Here is a 27,957-nt window from a genome sequence, read left to right as displayed (position 1 = left end):
GCTACCTCTCCCCACCCAAGGAACCTCCAGGAGCAGAGACACAAAGATGCGGAACACCAAGAACTGTTTTACACAACTTTTAAATGTGAACCATTCTGTGTTTTAACACATAAGAGGGCAAAGAATAATATGTCAACAGGTGTGTATCCAGCACCCAGAATTAACAACTGTTGCTTTTGTGAGCAGCACACCTTTCAAAGGAACAGTCCCTTGTGGGGCCGGGAGAAAATGTCCCTTGTCGTCACTAATTCATCCTCAGGTAGTCTCAAAGCAGGAGAAACTTCAGCCAGGTTCTCCTTAAGCACATCTGGGCCCAGAACAAGAAGTCAACACCATGAGACAGAGCATCCTGAACGGATCCGGTCCCTTAGAGTCAGCTTCCAGTGTGTGAATAAACAGTACAGGTGGTGCTGGCCCCTCAGGGGTCCACTGCTTTGAAAGGCAGACAATTCAAACTTATTATATGGGAGCTCCCGGGGCGGTGAGGTGGAGGGGAAGCACGGGAGAGCTTTGTAAGGGGGAGACTGATTAAGGAACACTGAAATGTCATTCTGCACTGAAATGACTGCAGTCCTGCCAAAGCAACAGGGCACCGTTAGCCCACAGCAGCAGCCCCGTGCAGGCAGAAGCACTGGCTTGACCAGAAGGGAGAGCTCAATCATGTTATGGCCTGGTGCAGATTTTAGCCGGAATTACAGGATATGCAGAAAACGCCCCGCTGAGGCTTTGGCCTGTCCTCCTCTTGCCTTTTCAGTTTTCTGTGTCAACTCCTGACACTTGACTCCAGAGAAAGGGTATACATGTTTAAACACATAGCGGTGTGAAATATTGGGAGCAGGGCATGATTACTGTTCAGGGCTGCCTCATGGACAATTATATTCAAATGAGCAGCATGGAGAAGTAGCTTCAGTTAGGCAGTGGGACCTCACTGATCATTTATTCGTAACACCCTGCTTTGCCCATTTGTGCTAAGAACTGGGTTTTCTGGCATAGGCATGGATCCTGACATGCCACTCCAATCCAGGGGCACTCATCAGTTTCACTTGTGAGTCCATTCATGTCTGTCCTTAAAATGTTCATGCCCCAGAGTTTCTTCTTCTTCAAGTCTTCAGCCATTTCCTAGGCAAAAGGGAAATGTCACGTACCATGCCCTTTATATAATCATCGTATTTCAATGTCTTGATAAGCCCGCAGCAGCTATTATCCCATTTTGTAGATAAGGAAGCTGAGACTCTGAGATATTGTCACTTTTCAGAGATCTGAAAGACAGGGCTAGTAAGTGAGGAAGGCAAAAGGATCAGGTCCCTCTGGCTGCATAGTCCATGCCCTTTCCACCATACCTGGCTGCTTCTTCTGGTTCCAGAGTACTTTCCTGCCCTTGCACGTTGACACACATGTGCGCAAGCACACACACAACTGAGGGCTCCTCGACCAACAGCCAGCCTTTCTAAGGGACTGGATGTACTTCAGAAGGGGGAGAATGACAAGAATGATGATTAAAGCCCTGATTGCATCTTGGCATTGACTTCATCTATTAGTGCAGAGCTATTAGCAGACAGGGAGAGATGAATGGGCAGAACAGAGAGGATTTTTAGGGCGCTGAACTTATTCTGCGTGATACCACAGTGGCGGCTGTGTGTAATTATATATTTGTCCAAACCCAAAGAATGTACGCCAAGATTGCACCCCATGTAAACTATGGACTTTGAGGGATGATGTGTCGATGTAGGTTCCATTCTTGGGGGGATGTTGATGATGGGGGGCTGTATATGCATGTGGGGAGGCAGAGGGTATATGAGACTCCATACTTTCCACTCAGTTTTGCTGTGAATCTAAAACTGCTCTAGGAGTTCCTGTCATGGCGCAGCAGAAACGAATCCAACTAGGAATGATGAGGTTGCAGGTTCAATCCCTGGCCTTGCTCAGTGGGTTAAGGATCCGGCGTTGCTGGGAGCTGTGCTATAGGTCGCAGATGCAGCTCGGATCCCACCTTGCTGTGGCTGTGGTGTAGGCCAGCGACGACAGCTCCAACTGGACTCCATATGCCACAGGTGCGGCCCTCAAAAGACAAAAAGCCAAAAAAAAAAAAAAAAAAAAAAAAAAAAAACTTCCCTAAACAATGCAGTGTATTAAAAAACAACAACAACAACAATGAGCTGTGGCAGGTTGAGCGTTGAGTTCATGGAACAGCATTTCTTCCCGGTGCCTATGATACTCTGGGAAACAAAGCTCTTTGGTACCCACCCTATTAGGAGCCAGAAAAGTCATTCTTGGCTTCCAGGGGGCTTTACACATCCCTTCTTTCTTCCTTTCATCTAGTTGCTCTCTGTGTGCATCTGAGCCTTCATTTCAGAGTGTTGTTATGTCACCTGTGTCTTCAGAGACCGTTAAGGGAGAGATGCTATTGGAAAGCCTGCTGAACTCAAAGTGAACAGGTTGTGAAGGTTAACCAGTCCCAATACGGTTGTACCCAAAAAGGACGCCTGTCTCAATAATTCAGATTGGTGCCACTGGTTTTGCAACTCATGAAGGAAAACACTGTTTTTTCTCTTGAATTATTTACATCCTTGCCTCAGTTCTCCGCTTCCCTTTCTTGACAGGTGCAGCAGATTTAGGGAAAGATGAGAAAGACCACGTCGGGTCTTGTCGCTTTGTGCTCCCCCTCCACTGTTCACGAAACATATTCTCCCGCACGGCGCTCATCACCGCCTGCCTGCTAGTCATGAAGGGACAGGGACCCTGCGAGATTGTCAGGGATAAAACTTTCTTTGCCATCCGTTATGACAGAGCTAGAGGGACAGGCTTACGCTGTGTGGGAAATCTGAGAGGGACGTTATGTTTGCGTGTGTGTCCAACATGAGAGGGAACACGCTGCTTCCGGAGCTTTTAGTTTAGAATACTGAAAACCAGGCTAATTCTTAGGTGTGCCACTTATGAAAATGTATACAAGATCCATGAGGACCGAGGTCAGATTAAAAGGAGAAAATGAAATGTTTTCTACTCATTATTTTATTGCCCCTTCCCCTCCAGCGATGCTCTTCAAGACAGAAAGTTGGCATCAATGGTGATGTTCAAAATCTTTTAAGGATCTAAGGAAAAAATGCCTAATGTAGTGTATGCGAAATGCTGCTGGCAGGCAAGAACAGCGGGAACGTTGTAAAATAGAATTTATAGGCATTAAGGAGTTATATCTGTGTGGCATCAATAAAAGCAGGAATCAGGAGATGAGGAGAAGATATTCACCAGCCTAGAAAATTATGCAGCCCCTCCTAACATCTGCCTCCTTCCAAAGGTGAGCTTTTTGCATGAAAGCTGGGAGATGATGGGAGAGAGGCAGGAGAGATGAAAGTAACAAAATGGCTCTGAGATGTTTCTAAACACTGGCTCATCTGCCTAAAAGCTATGACTTTAATGTGGAAACCCAAAAGTCATTCGTTCATCAAAATCTACGCATTTTCGGCTGTTCATAAGATGTACCTGCCAGATTCGTACATCTATAGAATAATCCTATTAGATGAAGGTGTGGCAAGGTGGAAGGAAATACCTACAGATGAGACTTCCTGCAAGAGGAGAGATTCTTTGGAGAAATCTACAGGATGCTTCAAATTATTTTTAACAAGGGCGTTTCCAGTCTCAGATTTTTTTGCTTTTTTTTTTTTAGGGCCACACCCACAGCATATGGAGGTTCCCAGGCTAGGGGTCGAATCAGAGCTATAGCTGCCGGCCTACACCACAGCCACAGCAACGCGGGATCCTAGCTGCAGCTGCGATCTACGCCACAGCTCATGGCAGTACCGGATCCTTAACCCACTGAGCGAGGCCAGAGATCGAACCCACACCCCTGTGGATACTGGTTGGGTTCATTCCTACTGAGCCACGACAGGAACGCCTCAGGTTTTTAAACACTTTTATTCAGGTACGATTCATATACCATGGAGTTTGTGGATGTGAAGTATACAATGCAGTGACACTTCGCGTGTTCACAGAATTATGTCAACACCACCATAGTGAATTTTAGGATATTCTCATCACCCTAAAAAGAAACCTCACACTCAAGCCTTCACTCTCCAGTTCTCATGTCCCCACCCCGTCCCCTCCCCCAGTCTTAGGCGACCAAGATCTACTCTCTATCTACAGATCTGCCTGTTCTGGGACATTTCCTATAAACAGAGTCCTGCCACATGCGGTCCCTTTGTGACTGGTTCCCTTCACGTAGCATATTCGCAAGGTCCTGTTTCAGACTGGAGACTGAGGGACCACTCGAGCTACAAATGCATGTGTGCCTCCCGGTTGGAGCAAAGCTTTCCCACAGAAAACGTACCTTAACCTTCCTTGCTTTCATTTTATCTTTGACGCCTTCTCTCAATCCGAGTTATCATAAAACACTACTCTCCCTGCCATTTACTGAGCCCTGACCCTGTGCCAGGATTCTGGGCACTTCTGTGTTCTGTTTATATGTACAACCTTCTCCATTTTATTTTATTTTTTTTTATTTTTTTTCTTCTCCATTTTAGAAAAGAGGAAACTAGCCCCGAGATGTAGATGGTTTGTTCCCCTCTTTAAAATTTGCCTTTTCCTTATCACAATTTATGTGAGGAAACCCCGTTATTTTTTTTACCCTTTTATTGTGCAGAAATCATTTGTGCATTGATTTTCTTACGTCATCTGAATTTTAACCATCTTTGTCCAGTAAACGTCCTTTGTTTCTTTATGCTCTTTAATTTGGGTGCTTTCATGCTTCTGCTGCCCTAAAACTAGGCAATTAATTTTTTTAAATATCACATTTTGTACCCTGGGGTGATTTAAAAAAAAAAAAAAAAAACATGGTCTAAGGAGAAATTATGGATTCTCAGAAGACAATCAGATCCTATATTCTTAAATTCATCAAAGCTTAGAAAGTTGGACTAGACCAAAGAATGTCTTAAGACAGTTTAGAAAAATGCTCTGGCACAGTGCTGCTTCTCCTCAGAGATTTTTGAGAATCTGATCAAAGCCTGAACTCTCTCCTCTGAAATGCACAGACACTCAGTGTTCAAAGAAAGTCACACAGGGGTCATAGGTTTTCTGAAGCCCTACACCGAGGGTCAGAGGCTTCTGACCTAGAAGATAGTTACATAAACTGCAAGGGAGCATGTAGATTTTCCAAAAGTGGCTCTTGCTTAAAATGCCTTAGGCGGGAAAACAAGGAAACCTCAACATTTCATTGCAAAGTCCTTCTTCTGTGAGGAGGCCACGTTGCACTTCTGTGGTTGTCACCACGGTGGATTTTGCACATATACAGGACTAAGCTACTTATTAACTTGGGTTCTTCTATGGTTGGCTTGGCTCTGCTATGGGACACATGTCTCAGGATCACTCAAGCTAAAAATGCATGTGTGCCTCCCTTTTGGAGCAGAGCTTTCCCACAGATAGCAGCTGTGTTCCTGCATCTGGTCTCCTGCTTGCCATCCTGTAAATGCCAGTCCCTGACGTCATGACCCCTGTCATTGAGTGTTGCCTCTAGCCCTTAAGAATGTCTTCCCTGGAGTTCCCTTGTGGGGCAGTGGGTTAAGGATCTGGCACTGTCCCTGCAGTGGCTTGGTTCACTGCTGTGGCGCAGACTCAGTCCCTGACCCAGGAACTTGCAAGCGCTGAGGATGCAGCCAAAGGAGAAAAAAAAAAAAAAAAAAAAAAAGTTTTCCCTGAAGCCGTCTCCAGGAAACTTGTAACAAAATGGTCTACAAACACTGAACATAATCAAAAGTCATAATGCCAACAAAATGGAAACTATTGCCTTCCCCTCATATAACACCTGGTAGTCTGGAAATCTGGGCATCATACCTAATGAAGGATATCTGTAAAGTCTAGGAGAAAAATAAAAACAGGTGGCTGGGGTGGCCTGGACACAAAGAGAGAGACGTGGTCATCTAGATGTGCGGAGGCTAAGGGGAGGCATGTCTGAAATCCTAAAAATCACAGCTCATGGCACAATCCAAATTACTCAAATGCTGGTGGGCTCCCTGTGAAATATGAGGTGGGAGTTTCATACAAATGCAAAGAGGTTCCACCAAATACTGCAACTCCTGACCATAAGCCATTGCCTCAAGTGAAGCCTTGAGAGGTTCCAGATCCATTCATTACCAGCATGTGTCTAATGTCAGCAAGGTCAGACAGGCCCTAAATGTTGGTAGAATTTTTTTGGCGGCAAAACACGGGACTCTAAGCCCAGTAAATCTAAAAGCTCCCCTGTTGTCCATCTAGCAGAAAGTTCCTTTTCCTCAGGTTTCCCCATTCTTGCTTAGCTTGGGTATCTATGGCCCTGGTGAGAAGGTCTCTTCTCTCCGCTATTTTACACCTGTTTCAAATGTCATTGCAAGCCCCCCACTGCACTCTGCTTGGAGAGTTTCACACTCACATTCTTTTTTTTTTTTTTTTTTTTTTTTATTAAATTTTATTTTCCCACTGTACAGCAAGGGGGTCAGGTTATCCTTACATGTATACATTACAATTACAGTTTTTCCCCCACCATTTCTTCTGTTGCAACATGAGTATCTAGACATAGTTCTCAATGCTATTCAGCGGGATCTCCTTGTAAATCTATTCTACATTGTGACTGATAAGCCCAAGCTCCCGATCCCTCCCACTCCCTCCCCCTCCCATCAGGCAACCACAAGTCTCTTCTCCAAGTCCATGGTTGATTTTCTTTTCTGAGGAGATGTTCATTTGTGCTGGATATTAGATTCCAGTTATAAGTGATGTCATATGGTATTTGTCTTTGTCTTTCTGGCTCATTTCACTCAGTATGAGATTCTCTAGTTCCATCCATGTTGCTGCAAATGGCATGATGTCATCCTTTTTTATGGCTGAGTAGTATTCCATCGTGTATATATACCACATCTTCCGAATCCAATCCTCTGTCGATGGACATTTGGATTGTTTCCATGTCCTGGCTATTGTGAATAGTGCTGCAATGAACATGCGGGTGCATGTGTCTCTTTTAAGTAGAGCTTTGTCCGGATAGATGCCCAAGAGTGGGATTGCAGGGTCATATGGAAGTTCTATGTATAGATTTCTAAGGTATCTCCAAACTGTTCTCCATAGTGGCTGTACCAGTTTACATTCCCACCAACAGTACAGGAGGGTTCCCTTTTCTCCACAGCCCCTCCAGCACTTGTTATTTGTGGATTTATTAATGATGGCCATTCTGACTGGTGTGAGGTGGTATCTCATGGTAGTTTTGATTTGCATTTCTCTTATAATCAGCGATGTTGAGCATTTTTTCATGTGTTTGTTGGCCATCTGTATATCTTCCTTGGAGAAATGTCTATTCAGGTCTTTTGCCCATTTTTCCATTGATTGATTGGTTTTTTTGCTGTTGAGTTGTATAAGTTGCTTGTATATTCTAGAGATTAAGCCCTTGTCAGTTGCATCATTTGAAACTATTTTCTCCCATTCTGTAAGTTGTCTTTTTGTTTTCTTTTGGGTTTCCTTTGCTGTGCAAAAGCTTTTCAGTTTGATGAGGTCCCATGGGTTTATTTTTGCTCTAGTTTCTATTGCTTTGGGAGACTGACCTGAGAAAATATTCATGATGTTGATGTCAGAGCACACTCACATTCTTACATCCTCTGAGGGACGCGGATTTTTAAGTGTGGTCCCGTGTAGACGACCTGGTTGTAAATTTTATTCCTCCTTCTCTATTCCTTTAGACACCCCCAGTTCTCAAGATAGGGATGCATTGTCTTTGTTCATGGTATTCATCATCTTTTCATCTTTTGCCCAGCATTCCAACTTTGGCTCTCACTTGGTACCCTGTCCTGGCACCTGTTACCCTGTGATCCTGGCTTTCTGCTGGAAGTAATTACTCAAAGCTTCAGAAACCTTGGCTTCAATCTCAGGCCAGCAGAAGGGGTGTCAGATGCCAGCAACTTTACCAGTTGGAGGGCCAAGGGTCCCATGAGAGCCAAAAGAAAGCAAAGCTTAGGGGACTGGGAGCTGCTGTGGATGTCCTATTTCTATAGGACTACATGGTATGAATCCATTGTCTCCCAGAGTTAGCATTTTTGTTTTCGGCATGCTGCATTTTATCGGTTTCTTCTAGAAATTTCTGTTTTCTTGCTCTCCATCCTCTTGTGGTTGTTTACCTCATCATCTTATATTTCTGGCTTTACACTGATCCCATATGCCACGTAATTCTGCAGTATCTTCTCATATTTCAGGATAAGCCATCTCCATTTGGCTGTGATCACTTCTACACGGTGATGATCTAAAATAATTAGAGCAAAGTGATTCCCATTTTGCTTATATCTGAAATTGCAAGTGAGTATATAAAATTATTTTGCCATCTAATCCTGCTGTGCTGCTCATCTTATCTTTGGAAAATTTCAAACCACTAATGTGAGTGTATGCGGCATTTGTTTAAATAATGTCGAAGCCAAATTAGAATGTCCCAGCCATAAATATGGTATTTATGGAGCATTATAGCCCATTAATTGGCTTCTTGGCCTGAGTCCTCCAGGGAGCGGCACAAATCTCCAGGGTGTCCTTGAATATGACATATGCTTCAGCCAGATCAGAGCTGTGAACGCCACAGCAACTGCCAAGCCCGTGCCTGTGGCAAAAGGTACTTAACTGGATTTGATCAGAAGAGTCAGGGGGAGTGACGTCCGATGTATATGTATATATTTCAGTCAGACTCATCTCATTGTATCCTCTGGTGGAGAAGGATTTGTATATTTCCTCAGCTCATATTTATCACGCATAAATAAATGTTTTAGGAAATGGGGATATAACTGAAGAGTCAAGAAGAACGCTGTGTACCAATAGAGTTTACCCGCTAGGAAGAAAGAATAAGCAAGTAAATCAATTAAAAGAGTATTTCTGAGAGTGATGACTATTATGAAGGAAGAACCACGCGCCTGTGGTAAAAAGTGACTGGGGGGAGAACACAGGGTGGATTAGTCGGGGTGTTTGGAAGGCCTCTCTGAAGACGGGAACAGAGGCATGACCGATGAGAAAGACCCAGCTGTGGGAAGAGCAGCAGGCAGGAGGAACAGCCACTGCAAAGGCTCTGAAACAGGAAGAAACACTGCCAAAGAATATTGTTTGGGGGTCAAAGAGCTAGATTTTTTTTTTTAGCTTTTTAAGGCCACACCCACAGCATATGGAGGTTCCCAGGCTAGGGGTCCAATCGGAGCTACAGTTGCCAGCCTACACCACAGCTCACCACAAGGACAGATCCTTAACCCACTGAGTGAGGTTAGAGATCAAACCTGCACCCTCATGGTTCCTAGTTGGATTCATTTCCTCTGTGCCACGACGGGAAGTCCAGCAAAGAGCTAGATTTCAAGATGCTTCAACTTTTCTGTTGTGGATTCCTCAGCAGTCTTTTGACGCCTATGGATCTGCTTCTCAGAGTCATGTCTTTTAAGTATGTAAGATAAAATACATAGGAATGCAAAGAAAATCAACTCTTATAATACAGCTATCAAAATATTTAAGACAAAGTTGTGACATAAAATCCAAGTGCTGCTTTAATACAGATTGTAGCAGATCTAATAACGAATTATGAAGCAGCAATTTGAAAGATATCTGCAACATTTGCAGTGTGATGTGAAATACCTGTGATTTCTCTACGTGACAACGTCACAGGTACCGCTCATACCGTGAAAATTTTCTACATAATGAAATACTAAATTTCAATTACAGGCTGTGAAAAGAAAGGGGTGGGGTGTTTATTCCCATCCTAAAATCACAGATCCCACGAATCTTATCCTTGGACCCCTTGGGGTCTGTGGAGCCCAGGATACAAACGCCCCGGTTCCATCGTGCAGGCCTGGTGGGCCATGGCGAGGTGTTAGACTAAGTGTGATGGGAGCCCCCAGGGAATTTGAGCCAAGAGGAAAGGTGTGCTCTTGCTGGGTTTTTGGGTTTTTTGTGGGTTTTTTTTTTTTTTTGACATTTTTCATTTTATTTATTTATTTATTTATTTATTTATTTATCTTTTTAGGGCCACACCCACGGCATATGGATGTTCCCAGGCTAGGGGTCAAATCAGAGCTATGGCTGCCGGCTTATACCACAGCCATGGCAACTCCAGATCCAAGCCACATCTGCAACCTACACCACAGCTCACAGCAATGCTGGATCCTTAACCCACCGAGCGAGGCCAGGGATCAAACCTGCGTCCTCGTGGACATTAGTTTCCCACTGAGCCAGGATGGGAACTCCTGATCTTGCTCTTTCACATGGAGAAACTGGATCCCTGGATCACAGGAGTCAAAGAGTAAGGAGACTATGACGTGGTTCAGATGAAAGATGAGGGTGCCCTGGAAGAGAGTGGCCCCAGAGGGAGCAATGTGAACAGGTGCAAGGTGTGTTCCAGAGCTTGCAGAACCTGCCAATGGACGGGACATCAGAGACAGGCAGAATAAGGATGGTGCAGAGCTTGCTTACAAGAGCCTCCGGTTCTGGCGTTGCCACGGACTTGTGTGGGACCACCTGGGAGAGGGATGGGTTTGGGGGAGAGTCGGGGCAGTGGCAGTGAGTCCCTTGTTCCACTGAGGACCTAGTGAAGTCTCAGGTGTTTACTACACACATGGAGAGAGCCCTGGTAGCCGGTGGGACGCACGAGCCTGGAGCTCAGAGGAGAGTTGGGCTAAAAGATGACACATGGACTCTTCCACTGAACCTGGTGCTTTGAACAAAAGTGGGACATGAAGCCAACTAGGGTCCTTCACCCCTCCCCTCAAAGCTCACTCCTTTGCAGGAGGACATTCCCCCCCCCTCATTTTTCACTCCCCCAGCGGAGTGACAGAACCTGATAAAGGTCACACAGTGAAAGGAGGAACCAAAAGGGGGCACCTAGAGGCAGTGTCCATCTCCTGCTCCCAAGGCCGTGTTTTATCCCTGCTCAGGGCTCCTTTGCCGACCTGATCCATTATGAGAGCAAACAGAAATGAGGACCAAGGCTTTATGTGGTGCAAAAGCAAGCTGAAGGAAAGCGTTGAAAGACCTGGCTGTTTCAAACACTGGCTCCTCCACCATGTAACCTTGAATGAGTCACTTAACCTCACTGAGGCTTAATATCCTAATTCAGGATAGGAACACTAACACCACTTGGTGTTATTCAACTCAGTTAAAAAAAAAAAAATCTGGCACACAATAGGCCCTGAGTACATAATTTTGGTTTAACTCGAGTTGTATAAATTTATTTTTATTTTTTTTCTCTTTTTGCTATTTCTTGGGCCGCTCCCGCGGCATATGGAGATTCCCAGGCTAGGGGTCCAATCGGAGCTGTAGCCACCGGCCTACGCCAGAGCCACAGCAACGCGGGATCCGAGCCGCGTCTGCAACCTACACCACAGCTCACGGCAACGCCGGATCGTTAACCCACTGAGCAAGGCCAGGGACCAAACCCGCAACCTCATGGTTCCTAGTCAGATTCGTTAACCACTGCGCCACGACGGGAACTCCGAGTTGTATAAATTTAAATAGCCATTTGGTATTGTCTTTTTCTCATGTATTTCAAGGTAGGTTTTTTTCCTGGGTGGGAGGGAGATAGTAATTGTGACTAAAATAGTACAAAAGACCTTGAATAATTTACTGGACTTCTCAGCTGTGTCATGACCTATGGAAAAACAGATGGCAGTCTGTGGTTATATATATCTTAGGGGAAAAAGCTTGACTAGAAACCACAGGTTCCTCACCTGTAGCAGCAAAACACTGCAGAGACGTCTCTTGAGAACCTGAAAGGAGCAATGCATGAGGAATGCTAACTCTAATCTAGAAGGCTAAAAGCGGTGAACTCCAGCACTGGATGTTTACCTGCCAACAGAATTTCTCCTTATCAACCAATTGAATCAGCCTAATTATAAGATCCTTGCTTGTCAGAACTACTGGCTCAGATGTTTATTCATTTTCATTAAGCATCGGCTATGTTCCAAGCACTGTTCTTAGATCAGGACACACAAGAGTGAACACAAATGAAGTCCCTGCCATCACGGAGCTCTTACTGAAGTGGGGAGCAAAAAATAAACACGTCATCAGACAAATAGATAAATAGCACCATTTCACAGAGTGCCATGTGCTCTATGGAAAACATAGCCAGGTAGTTGTTCACAGGTTCCAGAAGGGTTTTCAGGGAGAAGGCGCCATTTGAGCTGCGACCTAAAGAATGAGAAGGGGCCGATTGTGCCATGTACGGATGGAGCTTGGTCCCTGTTTGGGAAGAGCCACCTGTAAAGATGGGAATGAAGCGGGGAGGTGGTAGGAGACACACAGAGGAAGGTGGGGTGGGGGGCAGGTCTTCTTGAGCTCCCAAGTAAAGAGTGTGGACTTTATTCTAACCATTGCAGAATTTTAAGCCAGGGAGCAACGTGATCTGACTTACACATTTACAAGGTCACTCTGACTGCTGTTTTGGAACTGGACTAGAAGGTGACCAGAGTGGAAGCAGGGAAGCAAGTAGATGACAGAGGCCACGGGGTGGTGGCAATGGAAACAGAGAGAGGCGCCCAGAATTCAGACATATGTGGAAGGTAGTGCCCATCAGACTACCAGAAGGGACAGGTGTTCGGGGTATGGAGCCCTGCAGAAATCAAAGGCTGTGAGATCCATGCTAAACCCTGAGTTCCGTCTTGGACAGGTGACGTTCGAGCTCTCTCTTAGTCCTGTAAGGGGACCGGTCCAATGGGTTGTTGCACATCTGGAGCTTTGGAGAGAGGCAGAGGCTGGAGAAAGGCATTTAGGGTCTTGAGCAAGTCAGCTGTGAAGTTTTCATTTGAGGTGTGCTGCTTCCAGGCCAGCTGGATGGACATCTGGAGTCAGCATCTCCTTCTGAGCAACTTGAGCTGTCCTGGGGATTCACTGACGGATTACAGAGTTTGGGGATTTCACACACTGGCAGGAGTTTGTTTTTGTTCTCTGCTATATTTCAAGTTTCACTGAAATGCATGATTTTCAGGTTTCATCTTTGCTTTTAAATCACGCGGAGGACCTGCCACATGTCTTCTGCCCTTCATCCGCACTGCCCCTCGCACCCTGCAGCTCTCCGGGCAAGCAAAACAGCTGAGTATAGGCTGTGCTCGGCTTCGAGAATAAGCCCTGTCCCAAGAAAGGCAAGCACTTGGGGAATAACTCTGCCAAGTGTCAGATTAACAGGAGACACTCCGGCAGATAAACCCAAGCGAGTAAACCTTCTGAGAAGCAAGAACGTTCTCTTTTTTCTTGTTTCCCATCCCATCGATTTGTTATGGTTCTATCAGCTGGTATCCCTCCTATCAGTTTCTTTCATCCTCGTGATGGTTTCTCATTAAGGAGATTCATGGGGAAGGTTGTAATCGATCAGAGCTATTAGCCACCAGAGTGTAATCTGGTTCCCGTACAAAGTGACCTGCACGATGTCCTGTCTGCCGTGGGGATTTAAGCCGATTAACTCAGCCTGGGAGGCAGAATCTAATGTCCTGTAGCACTGCAGCCCCTTCACCCCTACCCATCAGTAAGGGATTTAACAAATTGACACTGTAATTAGAACTGAACCCATAGTTAACCCACCTTGAAAGTAACCCTTAGTGACAGGCTCACCTTGGATGTACGTTTACAGCCAATGATGGATGCTTATGTCCCTGGCAGTAGAATGCTGCTTTAATCTCCTCTGCTGTCTCGGGTCCCACAGTGCTGATTATGGTGATGGTTTCTGTTTTGTTTCATTGGTTGGTTGGCTTTGTACCTATTTCTAAGAGTAGATCAATCTCAAGGTTCGGGAACAAGTCAGTGACTAGAATGAGACTGCCACTAAAAAAGGCAGCTCAGTGTCACCTTTCAATAGCACAGTCTCTGTCTGATTTATGTTTATGATGGAATCAGAGAGCAAAAGGCAGGAAGGTACCCTGGGCTGCCCATAGATCCCTTGGCAGCTGTATGGGTGGGCCTGCCAAGTGAACGATGCCATGCAAATGAGTATTCTCAGTCACAGACCTCAGCTCTTAAAATGAGCTAACCACCAAGCGTAAGCTGAGGACTAAGATTAGACTAAAGACTCTTCAAAAATGCTATCTTAGGGAGTTCCCGTCGTGGCTTAGCGGAAGGGAATCTGACTAGTATCCATGAGGATACAGGTTCGATCCCTGGCCTCTCTCAGTGGGTGAAGGATCCAGCGTTGCCATGAGCTGCGGTGTAGGTCACAGATGTGGCTTGAATCTGGTGTTGCTGTGGCTGTGGTGTAAGCCAGCAGCTACAGGTCCAATTTGACCTCTAGCCTGGGAACCTCCATATGCCACGAGTGAGGCCCTAAAAAGACAAAAACAAAAACCACCTATTTTAGCTGCAAAAGCTGTTCACAAGCAGCTAGATAAATGAATTGATATTTCACACCAGGGGAACCTTGATAAGTAAATGTTCCTTCTTGCACTGATAAGAACAGGTTAGGTGCAATCCTTCTCCTCCTCCCTTCATCCACCCACTCCCCCCCACCCTTTTTTTTTTATTACTTTAACTAAGACTGATGATGTAATAGAGTAGTTAGGAGTGGTCTTTGGAGCTAGATTACAGGGATCAAAGCTAAGGCCAAACTTCTACAAGTCATTTAACTTCTCTGTGCCTCGGTTTCTCTATAAAACGGTGGTGATGATAAAGACAGCCCTTTCGAAGATGACTTGAAGAGTAGATGGGTTACTACAGGTAGCAGCTAAGATAGTGCTCAGCACACTGTAAGGTCTGACTAAACATAAGCTGCTGGCATCCAGCCTTGTGAACGCTGAATGTGCCATAGATGCCAGTGATACACAGGTAAGAGCCCCCTTCGCGTCAAGTGGGAAGACAGACACACAAACCAACCTGCCGTTCTGTCTCGGCCTGCACGTTACTAAATGTTTGGGAGATGAAGGTACTACTCCAGAATAGGAATAATACTCTATGTATAATCAGTGTAACTGGTAAGAGAGGCACGAGACATGTAAGAGCAAGAAACGGAATTGAACAGTAATTGAGATCAACCTTTTGTCTATTATGAATGAAGCTGAAATGCCTAATAATGTAGCTGAGATTAAAACACCCAGAAATTGCACCTTATTGTGGTTTAGTGGAAGAATTAACTTAGAACAGAACAACAGCCTAAGAATATTTTATAAAATTACCATGATAACATCCTGGCCAGCCAACCATTCAGTTACCTGATGTACCAACAAAGCAGCAGGATTAACCATATTCCCCCCGCCCCGAACCTGTGAGCTGAATATCTAGTGTATTTTCTATTCCTGAAAATTGATCAAAGAACAAGTCGAAAATAGGAAATTAGAAATAAGCAATAGATATTTCTAGTTTGCCTTTGCAATTTGTTTTTCTTCCATGATCAGCAGTGATCCATAATTACCTCCTTCCATGCCTGAGTCTTTTCACGGAGCAATGTCAAGGGCCGCATGCATAAGTGCTAAGTTAGTTTTCATCAGCTGTATTCAGAATCCCCAAGGGACAGAAACTGGGGGACACCTCAGCCAATGAGGTCAACTTGTCTGTATGCATCTGTCATGTATTTTTTGAGAACCTACTATGTTTCAGCAGGTGGGGGCACAGAGAAAAGTACACCAGGCTCTCCCAGATCTGCTTCCAGGGGAAATTTAAACTGCCAGGGGAGTCAGGCTGCTGCAAGGTCTGCACCATGGTTTAAGAATCTGGGTTTCCGAGGGTCTTGCCATTTTAACTTTCAAATATTTTACTGGCACGATATCTAAACAGGAGTGGAGTGATCCTGGTCCCCTTCTCAGGAGCACCTGGAGCAGTCCCTCAGCCTCACAGAGCCTCTGTACAACCGGGATAACAGCGCCTGAATTCTACTCTCCACTCCATGGCCATAGTGCCAGTATTTAGACGGGAAAATGTCAATTACTAAGAGCTCTTTGAATTTCTCTGAAGCTGCTGCAATGTCTGATGGAGTGTGACAACACGTAGTGGGGTTAATATTGTTTCCACTTGATCGTTTTGGAATTTATATTAAATGCGTATGCTATGTTTATATTCCCAGACAAATCACCTCCCAGTCATCTATTTTTAACAATTTATTCAGGTCCGTTTCTGAGCTGAGGTGACTTCTTTCAACCTCTCAGCCCATCTTTAAGGTGGGTTGTCACTGGAAGGGGGTATGTGGGATATTCTGGGTCCATTGATATTTGCCTCAGGCAAGAATTCAAGGAAAGGTGGAAAAATGTCTTCTGTGCCTCTGACCCTCATCTCCTGTGCCCACTCCTTGAGGCTTCGTTGGCCCTTACTCGGCTCTTTCCTCAACATGCTCACCCTCTTTGCAGCTCTCCTATCTCCTCCATCTGTCCTTGAGCATGGCCTGCCCTCTCTCCAGTCAGTTCCGTCCACTCTTGTCTCCCATCATGGTCCTTTCCCTCCCACCAGTGGCTTTGTGGGAACTGCTGCCCCAGGCCCCTTGGGGTATCTGCTCAGCAGCCCACAGTGTTCCCTTTGGGGACAACCCACAGCCCTGCTAGTTCCCGAGATGAGAGGGAAGACTGCCCATGTCTCTCCCACCTCACCCCATATCTGTGTGTGGCCCCACCCCTTCTCTGGACTCCTTGGTCTCTGTCACTGCTACATGGGATAGTGGGATAGGAATGCATGTGTTTTCATGCTAATTCAAAGGAAAGCCACCCGCCCTCAGCACCAGAATGCCCTGATACCCAGATGTAAGCATGACTCTTCCTAGAATAGGTTATGGAAAACATCTCAGCAGATTTGCAGCAATTCCCAAATAGGAGGACAACAACCCTGTGTCCTGCAGGAATGCTCATCTCAAGTCTTTCAGTAAGCTTTTGTTTTCCCTACCCTTTTGGGAATTGGTTCAGATAAGATGGTAGCACAATTAAGATGTCAGAGGATATCAGGCTCCTAAGACATAAGGAACAGGGTATTACAGAGTTCATGGAGTCAGGTGAGTCTCATTCTGCATTGGGGGGGTCCCCAAGACCACCCTCAGGCTCAGTGATTGACTAGAAGGACTCACAAGACCCAGAGAAGCTCTTATACTCATGGTTACAATGTATTACAACAGAGGGATGCCAATTAAAATGAGCAGAGGGAGGAGGGGCGTGGGGCAAAGTCCAGGAGAAGCCAGGCACAAGCTCCCAGGTGTCCTCTCACAGAGTCACACAGATGTGCTTAATTTTTCTAGCAATGATTTGTGACAACATGTGCAAAGTGTTATCAATCAGGGCTGCTCACCTGAGCCATGGTGTCCACGGCCTGCACGAAAGACCTCAGCTAATCAGACTCCGGCCCCCAAAGCAAAAATAGGTGGTCATCATTAATCACACTATTGGCATATAAAGTCTCTACTTACACTGGTACCATGTGGCCCAAAGCCTCAGGCATACAAAAGACTCTTATCAGCACATTATTACAAGGACTCAGCGCTCTTCCCTTAGGAGCCAGTCTTAAAAACAGGTCTTTCTTGGGAATGTGCAGGATTTGAGAAACCTGAGCCTGCTGAGTTAACCCTTGCCTGCACACATTCCCAGGGTCCAGACGCAGGAAAGCTCTGGCCACAGGACATCACTTCCTGTCCCTAGCCGTCACCTTCCAAAAATAACATCCTCTCTGCCTTCCATGTAGGGTCATTGTGATTCAGAATAATAACCACTGAACTCTTTCCAAAACCAGCAGGCCCCCTACAGCAAGGATGCTTTATTATTAGTGCTACCCTTACTGTTATCATAGGATCACTGTGGTCATATTATGCCATCATCATCATCACGACAACCTGGGGGGGTGGGCATGGGACTGAGCCCTTAATGCTTCCCTGTGATCTCAGAACAGGTCAGCAGCGCCTTTTTGCAGACGCTGATGACAAAGACAACCTCTGAGTAGTGTCTCCACCCCTCCGTGGCGTGTAACCTTGTCCTTGCTTCTCTCTGTCTCCCTTCCCCGGGCAGTGGCTCAGAAACCCAGGCCCCCAGCACGAGAAGCGGACTCTGTTTGGAGACATGGTGTGCTTCTTGTTCATCACGCCGCTGGCCACCATCTCCGGCTGGCTCTGCCTGCGGGGCGCCGTGGACCACCTGCACTTTAGCAGTCGGCTCGAAGCCGTCGGACTGATTGCACTCACTGTCGCACTCTTCACTATTTACCTCTTTTGGACCCTAGTAAGTATAGCCCAGGGCCCGGCATTCGGCCCGCTGGAGCTGGCAGCCCCACGGCTGGCACTGCCTTCCCTCTTGTCTATAGCCCATCTCACCTGCCCGGTAGCACACAGACCTTCGAGGGCCAACCAGAGTGTGTTTATAGTGTGTGTGTGTGTGTGTGTGTGTGTGTGTGTGTGTGTGTACAGGTGTATGTGCACTGCTGGGAAGAGCAGAGGAAGGAAAGAAAAAGCCCCAGCTTCAGCGAGTTCATCAGTCAAAGACAAACACCTCCGACTCATCCCTCCTCTCATAGCCAAGCCCCGTCTGTTAGGAGCCCTGGCATTTTCCTTCTCTTGTTTACGTGCCTCGCTTTTACTGGGACTGTGGTGTATGATGAATGAAGCACTTGGTCACTGTCGCTGTCGCTGCCTGCGCGGATCATGAATCCTCCTGCTGGGTATTTCCTTCTACCACCTGACACGGCCCTAAAGTCTTTGTCGATAGTGAGCTGCACTTCGCCTGATGATTATTCTGGGTTGGGATATTGACTTTGCCGCCCATAAAAACACTAATTCATCTCACTGAGGAGCTGCCACTAAAGAAAAACCATTTCCCAATAAGTGTTCCTGCTGTTGACGAGGAAAAAAATGTTAACCCTCTCTGGTTTTTTTATTGGTTTAACCTCATGATTAATCCAGCACCGAGGGGGTAGCACCCACCAACGGCAGCATTGGCTCTCTCGAAGCGTCGCTCTGAGACCTGCAGGGGAAAAACGTCACGATCCTCTAGAAGATTCTCAGAAACCAGGCCCCCTGCTTCCTGGCACAACACTCCCGTGCCAGCTCATCTCTAATCTGAGCACGTTCCATTGTTATTCAATATGAATTCCTGTCTAGACCATTCATTCCCATATCCTGCAGCACAGCATCGGCATGAGGAAGCTTCTAGTGCTCACGCTGGCTCTGCCTCCCAAACCCTGCATCTTGGCTGCCATTCCTCCCATGCTGACCGCAGCCCCCTGTTCACCGCATTTCCCTCTGGTCCAGCTCTATGCCGCCTCTCAGGTGAGAGTTTCAGACTAAGTGAGGGACCCGTTTCAGTCTCAGTAAGTGGGGCATGATGAGAGCCTTGATAGAGAGGGAGCGATCTGATGCTTCATGCTTTACCAGAGTCCTCTGGTTAGTGTAGGCATTCTGTCCCAGCCTAACGAAGCCCCCAGGCAAAGCTGGCATTGCCTCCTTTAAGCGTCTGTGCTTCTAGAGTGTGACCTGGTTCACTGTGAATCAAGCGGTGAGGCTGACTCAGAAGTCACAAGGACACTGTGATGGGAAGAGGTTAGAAAATAAGACATCAAATCATCTGTCTACCACTGCCTACCTGCCCGTCAACTGCACCACCCAGGGAGAGTCACCTCCCCTCCCTGAGCCTCAGTGTCTGCATCTGTGAAGTGGGGACAGCGTAAGACTCATCCCGCCAACCTCCCCTAGTCTCCCGAGGCTGAAGTGAAAGCGAACATGGGAAAGCACTTTGGAAAACAATTAAGTCTCAGTTTTGACCATTTTTAAAGGTTTGCTAGCCTCTGGTTTTTCTTAAAAGAGTTCCTAAGATGAAGGCTGGATGACAATGTCGACTTAAATGCTGGGCATTCAAACCACCTTAAGGCCTTTTTGAAAATCTGCTTTGTCAAGCATGCACTCACCTAGCAAGAAAGAAAAAAAGGAGTGGGCACAAGGAAGAAAAAAAACAGAGATTACCTACAGAAAAATGGATGTGATCTTGTTTCATCTCTCACCCCAGGTGAAAAGAAGTTTTGGGGGGAAGAGGTATCCCGAGTGGCTCTTTCAGGAGACTGATAATACATTCATCCCCCAGAGGTTTCCAAGAGCCATCACTGCAAGCGGAGAAGCACATGCCTTCAGAATCTAGAGGCATTGTTTAAATCCAAGGTTTAGCATCCTGAGAGCTGTGTAACTTCAAACAGGGATAACCTCTCTCATCTCCTTGTCCTCATGCAAAAACTTGAGGAAATGATTGCTAACCCCAAGGCCAGCAGGCGGCTGTAAGAATGAGGTGGGACCACGCTGCAATACCCATCGGAGCATCTGGCAGAGGGTTTTCTTCTTCCTCTGGCTGCCCCCTCCCCGCCCCCAGCCCTCTATAAAATGTGGAGCAGCTGGAGGAAAGGCAGGCGGCTCTCCTCCTTGGTGCGCCAAGCCGAGCAGCGGCCTCAGCTCAGTGACAGGTTACTACATCTAGACTAACTCCTTCCCAGATAAATGCTGTACTGAGCGGCCCTGGCAAGAGCCGTAATTCAGAAGCTGACAGCACTTGGAAACTGCCCTCCGGCAGGAACCCACTGTAAACAAGCTGTCAAGCTTAAGGAGAATATGCTGAGAAAATGTCTTAGATAAACAAACACAGTGTCAGCCCAGCCCCGCGCCTCCGAGGATCCTTCCTGGAAAGGCCTGGACAGGCGCTGTCAGGAGGGACCCAAACCTGCGCAGGTGCCTCGGGAGCATCCCGCCTCCACCTCAACGCACTGGCTAGACGCAGACGGGGAGTTCTGCCTTCTGCACAGACACACGTGTGTCCAGACTCACAGGTGTCCAAGGCCTCCGCCAGCTCCACTCTGGGAGCTGGGGTAGAGGCGCCCCAGAAACATCAGCGTTCACATTGCAAGCCGTTTGAAGTTCACGGACAGAACTGAAGAGAGCGGTAGAGGAGAACTGAGTCCACCTGAAGCGGGTTTTTCGTTTTTTTATGGACACACCTCTTACACATTCACAGGCCAGGGACTGAATTCTAGCCACACCTGTGGCAACACAGGATCTTTTAACCCACTGCACCCAACCAAGACTGAACTCGCATCCCCACAGCAACCGAAGAGGCTGTGGATTCTTAACCCACTGCGCCTCGGAGGCAGGAACTCCCCACGTGAAGTGTTTAGAAAGTGTCCACAGTGCGGTGGCATTAGCCCAGTGGCGAGGAGCCCACGAGCCGTGACCTCCAGGAGGTCCTGCCAATCCACCGCATCAATGAGGCGACCAGTGCCTGGCACAGAAACCGGTTAAATCACGAAATGAATGAATGATCCGCCTCCTCTGGCCGACTCCTAGTCCCATGGGTTAATCATTTAAATTCATTTTACCAAGAGGAAGCTCCAATGGCACACTGCAAGGCTCACAGGTGGAACACGTTTAGACACAACCTCAGGGTGTCCAGTGTCACCCGTGTGGCCGATTTACTCCCTCACAGCCCTCTTCTTCACTGCACACTCACAGGCCAGCCGGCTGGCCCCCTGCTGAGAAGGCAACTTCCAAAGCCACAGCCCTATCAGTACGCTTGGGTGCCCATAAACTCCTGAGACAAAGGGCAGAGTCAAAATTCATAACAAACTTTCCCAAAGCCTGCAGGCTTTACCGCAAACCTTCCTGGGCGCCAACCCCTGCCTGCAAGGAGCGTGGATTCTAATACGCTCTCGCCTTCTCTCTGCCACCCACGTGACAGCAACTCTGTACAGAACTTGCCCAAGATAGGAGGTTACTAAGCATCCTTCAGATGAAGAAATGACACTTTAAGAAAGCCACCCCCATCGTGGCGCAGCGGGAACAAATCCGATTAGGAACCATGAGGTTGAGGGTTTGATCCCTGGCCTTGCTCAGTGGGTTAAGGATCTGGCATTGCCCTGTGGTATGGGTCGATCTGACATTGCTGTGTAGGCTGCAGCAAGTTCCTATTAGACCCCCAGCCTGGGAACCTCCACATTCCGCGGGTACAGCCCTAAGGAAAAAAAAGCAAAAAAGAAAGCCACCCCATAAGGAGTAGTATTTTTAGAACCCTGGGCTCTTTCTTCCTCCTCTATCCTTAAACACTCAGAAATTTAAGAAATATCTAAATTAAGTCCCCAGCATTCCTAACTGCCAGAGTTTCTTTTATTTTTTCCCTCAGTGCCGTGTGTGTGTGTGTGTGTGTGTGTGTGTGTCTTTAAAGCTGCACCGGCAGCATGTGGAGGTCCCCAGGCTAGGGGTCCAATCAGAGCTACAGCTGCAGGTCTATGCCAGTGCCACAGCAATGCCAGATCCCAGCTGCGTCTGCGACCTACACCACAGCTCACAGCAATGCCGGATCCTTAACCCACGGAATGGGACCAGGGATCGAACCGAAACCTCATGGTTCCTAGTTGGATTTGTTTCTGCTGGGCCAAGACGGGAATTCCCTCAATGCCTCTTTATTTCTCTAAATCAAACCTCGTTTTTTCCTCTTCTCTTCCACTGCGGGGATTGGGTGTCTCGCGCTCCTAGAGACTCCAGCCAGGATCACCCCGAGCGGCTACAAACCCAAGGCCCCCTCCGCCCTGCACGTACCTTCATTTTCCCCGATGCAGCGTCATCTTCCTAGGAGGCTTTCTTCTTCTTGATTGAATTTGCCTGCAGACTGTGGTGGTGGACAGCAATTAAAATGTATTAATGCATAATACGATCTCATTTGTTTGTCTGAACAAGTGGGCTGATTTTTGTAGTGCCCCACAGCGGAACCAGGAGACCTGCTGAGTCGTGGACTCCCCGTGTTCCTGGAAGCCGTGCTTCTCAGGCTGAACGTACATGCGAATCACCTGGGGATCTTGTTAAAAAGTGCACGCTCCAATTCCTTCGGTCTGGGCGGCGCCCACGATTCTGATTTTCTAACAAGCTCCCAGGTGGTGTCTCCTCCACGGCCACCCTGCGAGTAAGGCCGGGGAAATAGCCCAACCCCTCTTTCTTCCCCCACCTCCAGTTTCCTGATAAGAAAGAGCAGCACAAAATTACCTTGTTTTCCTTATTTAGCCATCAGAAATAATAGGCCGGGAACACTAACAGGTGGCGATGGCAGTGTGTTAAGTGCTTGTTATGCATTACGTCAGATAGCCTGATTCACCTTTTACAAAAGACCTTTCTTGAGGGTCGGATGGGGCTTCGGCCAGGTGTGCCCTCGGGAGGGCCGGCTGATCCCTGCTGCGCGCAGCCACAGCCCCTTGTCCCCTTGCAAACCGGAGCATGCGCAGCTCTTCAACATCCGGGACACAAGGACTCGATGTCAAACCCAGCTTTCCTGTGATATTTCCAGATTCCAGACGTCTCGTAGGGCCACAGCTCTTCACTAACACCTGTGTGTGTGCTACCTCTTCCCTGCCCCTGGCCGGGAACAGCACGCTTTCCAACCTGCCTCATATTCATGAGTAGCACCAAGCAGCAGCAGGACAGGATAGATAGAAGAGAATCGAGTTTAAAAAAAAAAAAAAAAACCCTCTGATCCGCTCTGGCATGTTCAGAGGCTTTTGGAGAAAAGCACATCTGTGTGAGTTTAGAAGCTTATATTTTCATACTCAAATCTCTCTGGCCCTCAGCCTGTGACATCTGCTTTCCAGCCTCAGAAATTCGAGTGAGTGAGTGGCCTTGGATTTCATGATCCTGCCATGAAGATGAACAGTCCTTTCCTTATTTATTTATTTATTTATTTTTTCCCTTTTTAGGGCAGCACCCATGGCACATGGAGGTTCCCAGGCCAGGAGTAGAATCAGAGCTGCAGCCACCGGTCCACACCAGAGCCACAGCAACGCTGGATCAGAGCTGTGTCTGTGACCCACACCACAGCTCACAGCAATGCCAGATCTCTTAACTCACTGAGAGAGGTGAGGGATCGAACCCGAGTCTTCATGGATGCCAGGTGGATTCATCAACCACTGAGGCATGACGGGAACTCCTGAACAAGTCATTTCTGTTCAAGGGCCTGCATTCTCCCCTACTTCCAGAAACACTGAGCTCAAACCATCAGCTCAGGCCACTTTTATCCATTGTGGACCCACCTACCCGGGTGGTTAAACAGCCCATACATACCTGGATAATTTGTCACCCTAAGGTTGTGGACACCAACCTCCCCAGCACTTAACCTAGACACCTGGATGCACTCAAAGTGGAACCTGCTTCCATTTTTAATGGCAGTTTGTACACCTTCAGAAGTACAGATTCTCCGAATTTCCTGGGCGAGCCATCAGTGCTTTGTGGCAGCCTTCTCCAAAACAAACCACAGATGTAAGCGCCTCATTCTGGGACAGTCACACGAAAAGCAAGCATTTGGGGGGCACAGCAATGTCACAGTGGACAATGAGTTTACTGCTCATGCCATCATGTATAATGTAAAAGAGGCATGGCATTTAGAAAGCATAGGATATTGGAGTTCCTGTCGTGGCACAGTGGAAACGAATCGGACTAGGAACCATGAGGATGCGGGTTCAATCCCTGGCCTTGCTCAGCTGGTTAAGGATCCTGTATGGCTGTGGCTGCGGTGTAAGCTGGCAGCTATAGCTTTGATTTAACCCCTTGCCTGGGAACCTCCACATGCTGCGAGTGCAGCCCTAAAAAGAAAAAAAAAAAAAAGAAAGAAAGCAAAGAAAGCACAGGATATTTACTCACTCATCCATTTTCTCTGCAAACTTAACTCTCCAAGCACCAGACACTGATAGGTGCAGGCTTGCAAAGATGAGTACAACACAAGCCCTGTCCTCAAGCGGCTTCCACTGCAGGGAGAGAGAGACACATGCGCAGTGGTGTACAGGGCACGGAGGCCACGCTGAGGTAGGCACAGGCGCTGGCTCAGGAAGAATTCATGGGGGAGATGCTGCCCATGCTGAAGTTTCCCCACAAGGAAGCCTGGAAGCAATGGGACCATCCACAGGGGCCGCCAAGTGCGGTAGTGCAGGTTGTCCATGGCACAGAATGAAGGGTGCCCTTCCTACCGGAAAGTGAACGGGGTCCTCTGAGTTGTGCAGTGTCCCATCTGCAGACAGGGTGCGTGAAGCCTTAGCATCTCTCTTGATTAACAGAGAAAACCAGCCAGAAAGGCACACTGCCGAGTGGCTATACCCACTCTGCCTTCTGCCTCCAGCCAACCTTCCCCACTGATACTTTGGAGCCCAACCCACTAGCCTGAAAATAAATCCACACGGAGGAGGAAGCCCATTTCCCATCAATACCCTGATCTTACCTGGTATGAAGAGGGCTGAGCTGGGAAGCCCCACGCTGTGTTCACACGTGGGTGCTCGCTCTCGGTGGGGACCCAGTCCCCCAGCTCTCAGCTGCCTGTATGGCAGTTTGGCCCCAGCTCCTGCCCCACTGGACTGCTGTTTGGAGCTGTTTTAAACCACATGTTTGTTGTTTGGATTGATGTTTGCTTCCGTTTACCTGAAAGCTTCGCTTATATGTCCTCTCCTCACCCCAGGTGTCCTTTAGGTACCACTGTCGATTGTACAACGAATGGCGTCGGACCAATCAGAGGGTGATTCTGCTCATTCCAAAGTCTGTCAGCGTACCTTCCAACCAGCAGTCCTTGCTGGGCCTCCACTCTGCCAAGAGGAACTCAAAGGAGACAATCGTTTGATGTTGGAGTGATTGGTGGGTTGATTCCTTGTTTGGGGTTTGGAAGTTTCTGCACTGGGGCCATGCACTGAGCCACCCCCAAACCCTTCCTCAAGCCCGTGGGTGGAAGAACATCCAGAGCCATGTTATCTCGTCGCCCCGAGCAAAGGACTCCGCCCGAAGAAAGCAAATGCTATCTGACTTCAGACCGTGGATGCTGCAATCATATGATATTTGCTAAGCTGCCAAACATGTTTATTGAGCAGATACTGTATGGAATTTTCTGAACGCCTCTTTAACCCATGAGGAAGGTTGTCCTGCTAATGATGCAGTCCAATTCTTCCTTTTTTATTACTATTTCAAATATATATATATATTAAACTTAGATGATAATCAAATTTAAAAAGCCAACGTTAAAACTGGTTTCATGGTGTGGATGGGTTTTGTTTGGGTTTGTTGGTTTGTTTCGCAGCTTCTGCCATAGGTTCTCTGGGATAATTGGATAGCTTGAGTGGTCTTTCCCATCTCTTCCGTGTCCCTTACGCAAGGAACAGCGTAACAACTGCAGAACACGTCGTATTTGAAGGATGTTTTGTACTAAACTTCATTTAATTGTTCAGGTTTTAAAGGAAAAAAAAAGCTGTGGCAGCTCTCCCACAGTGAGCTGTTTATTTAAATTTCATTAAGGAGAAAAAAAATTTATGGTGAGAAGCACGCTCCCTTCAACTTGTTTGGTACTGACAGCTGATAGAAGCTATTTTCTAATAATAAATATCCAGTGTGTGAAAGACAAACCCCACCGACTGTAGTACTCTTTTCTTTTTTTTTTTTAATCATAAAACCTGTGAAGTTTCCCAAAGTAGATTTGAAAAAAAAAAAAAAAAGGCGGGGGGAGGAAGAGCAGAAAGGTGGGTGTTCTTACCCCATTTCCTTTAGTGCGTGTCTTAATTCTGCATTCACAACGAATTGGAGGATCATTAGACATTTCTAGGAAGCCTGAACCTGTTTCGCATCTCAATGAGCATTCTCATTGCTCTGCTGAATTTCTAGCTTGACAGGTAGATGTGGCAAAAAAGCCTGGCCGAGCAGTCCAAGACCCCTTTGTCTGATGTTCAAAAGAAAAAGAAGAGACCCACGCAGTTGCCTTCCCCAACTACAAGCCAATTCTGTCTCAGGCTGGAATCGGTTTTCTCTAGGGCTCCCTGTGCCTCTTCCCTCCATCACCGCGTAAAGGGTCTAGACCGCACCTGCACTTGTGTGTCGCGGAAGTCAAGGAACCGACGTGTGATCTGAGGAAAAAGCACGTGTTCCGGTCGGCCCTCAGGGTGTCTGCCCAGCCACCCAAATGCCTGGAAGAGCAGGCAGAGCCCAGCTTTGGGGGATGCATCAAGTACGTGACCCACACTGCGACTGTCACTCCAGTGCCTCTGCCTTATGCTCCAGAAGGTGCAAAGGAAGAGACGGTGAGGAGGGTAGCGATTTTTGTCTGCAGGTTGATCAAGCCCAGACAGGTGCCGCCTTTGTCTGCTGTGCCCTCCGCTCACAGACGGCTCCCCGTGCTGCCTGGGGAGAGAAACAGCTGTACTGCTCTCCGCAGCAAAACTCAGATGTGCTTTATGGCTTGTGACAATAGATTTCCTCCCCACCACGCTTCACATCGACACTTCAATTCCGGTAATATACGTCTCAGCCCTTCTGTTTACTCGGCCCTGCTCACCCCTCTGGGCTGTCATTAGCTGCACCACCATCAACCGATTCTTAATTGACCTTTTTAAAATGCTGGACACCACTGGCTGCACGCAGCTGTCACACATTAAATTTCCAGAGCCAAGAGTCCAACTTGGTAGCTTGTGAATTGCAACCCTGTAATATATTTGATAAATGACATCCACCCAGTGACACCTTTCAACTCAATGACACTCCCGTTCATGAGAGGATCGTGCCCCTTCTTCTCTCTGCTTCTTCCATGAATTCAGAAAGCAGCAGATTCCCAGTTAGCATTTCCTATCGAGGTTCGCTGCAGAAAAGTCCTGCTACGGGTGGTTCCTGAGACGAGATATAATGAAGCAAAATATCAAAGGCAGGCAGGTCCCAGCAGTTTGCTGGGGCTTCCGGGCTGGGAAGGTTGGCACCTGCAGGACTGCACCTGGGCCATGTCTCTTTCCCCATATGTGAACCTGGGAAGTTAAGCAGAGTCCAGCAGCAAGGCGTAGGGGGTGGGCAGCACACCCTGGCTGCCAAGGGAGGCGCTGTTACCTCCCTGCCAGTCTCTCCTCTTGAGGGGCTCTGATCCCTGCCCCAGGGCCCATGTGGGATACTGAAAGCTCTAGGAGGAATCTTCATCCCTCTCTTGGACTTTTAGCCCCTAGGGGGTTCCAGAGAGGAGGGGCCAGGGAACCCACAGCATAGGCACAAGGCACCAGCCAAGTGGGCAGGGGCAGTGGGGACTTCAGTCCCAGCTCCGCATCTAT

General features: G+C 47.5%; 1 protein-coding gene and 1 long non-coding RNA gene across 2 annotated transcripts in view; one reads left to right on the top strand and one right to left on the bottom strand.

Moving 5' to 3' along the window:
- MARCH3 (membrane associated ring-CH-type finger 3) overlaps positions 1-25,892 on the top strand; it is a 145,330-nt gene extending 119,438 nt beyond the window's left edge. The window contains 2 exon segments of the mRNA NM_001244831.1: positions 17,907-18,116; positions 25,350-25,892. Coding sequence (NP_001231760.1) covers positions 17,907-18,116; positions 25,350-25,508 — 369 coding nt within the window. The 3' untranslated portion in view covers positions 25,509-25,892.
- LOC106509548 lies at positions 67-23,634 on the bottom strand. The gene is made up of 2 exons (XR_002341882.1): positions 22,460-23,634; positions 67-1,259 (listed from the first exon to the last, which is right to left on the bottom strand). It is a non-coding gene; the product is annotated as an uncharacterized LOC106509548 (long non-coding RNA).

The sequence above is a fragment of the Sus scrofa genome, chromosome 2 (assembly GCF_000003025.6).
Source record: "Sus scrofa isolate TJ Tabasco breed Duroc chromosome 2, Sscrofa11.1, whole genome shotgun sequence".
Classification (NCBI taxonomy): Eukaryota; Metazoa; Chordata; class Mammalia; order Artiodactyla; family Suidae; genus Sus; species Sus scrofa.
Note: the sequence above shows the minus strand (reverse complement) of the source record. Positions and strands in the feature narration are given on the sequence as shown.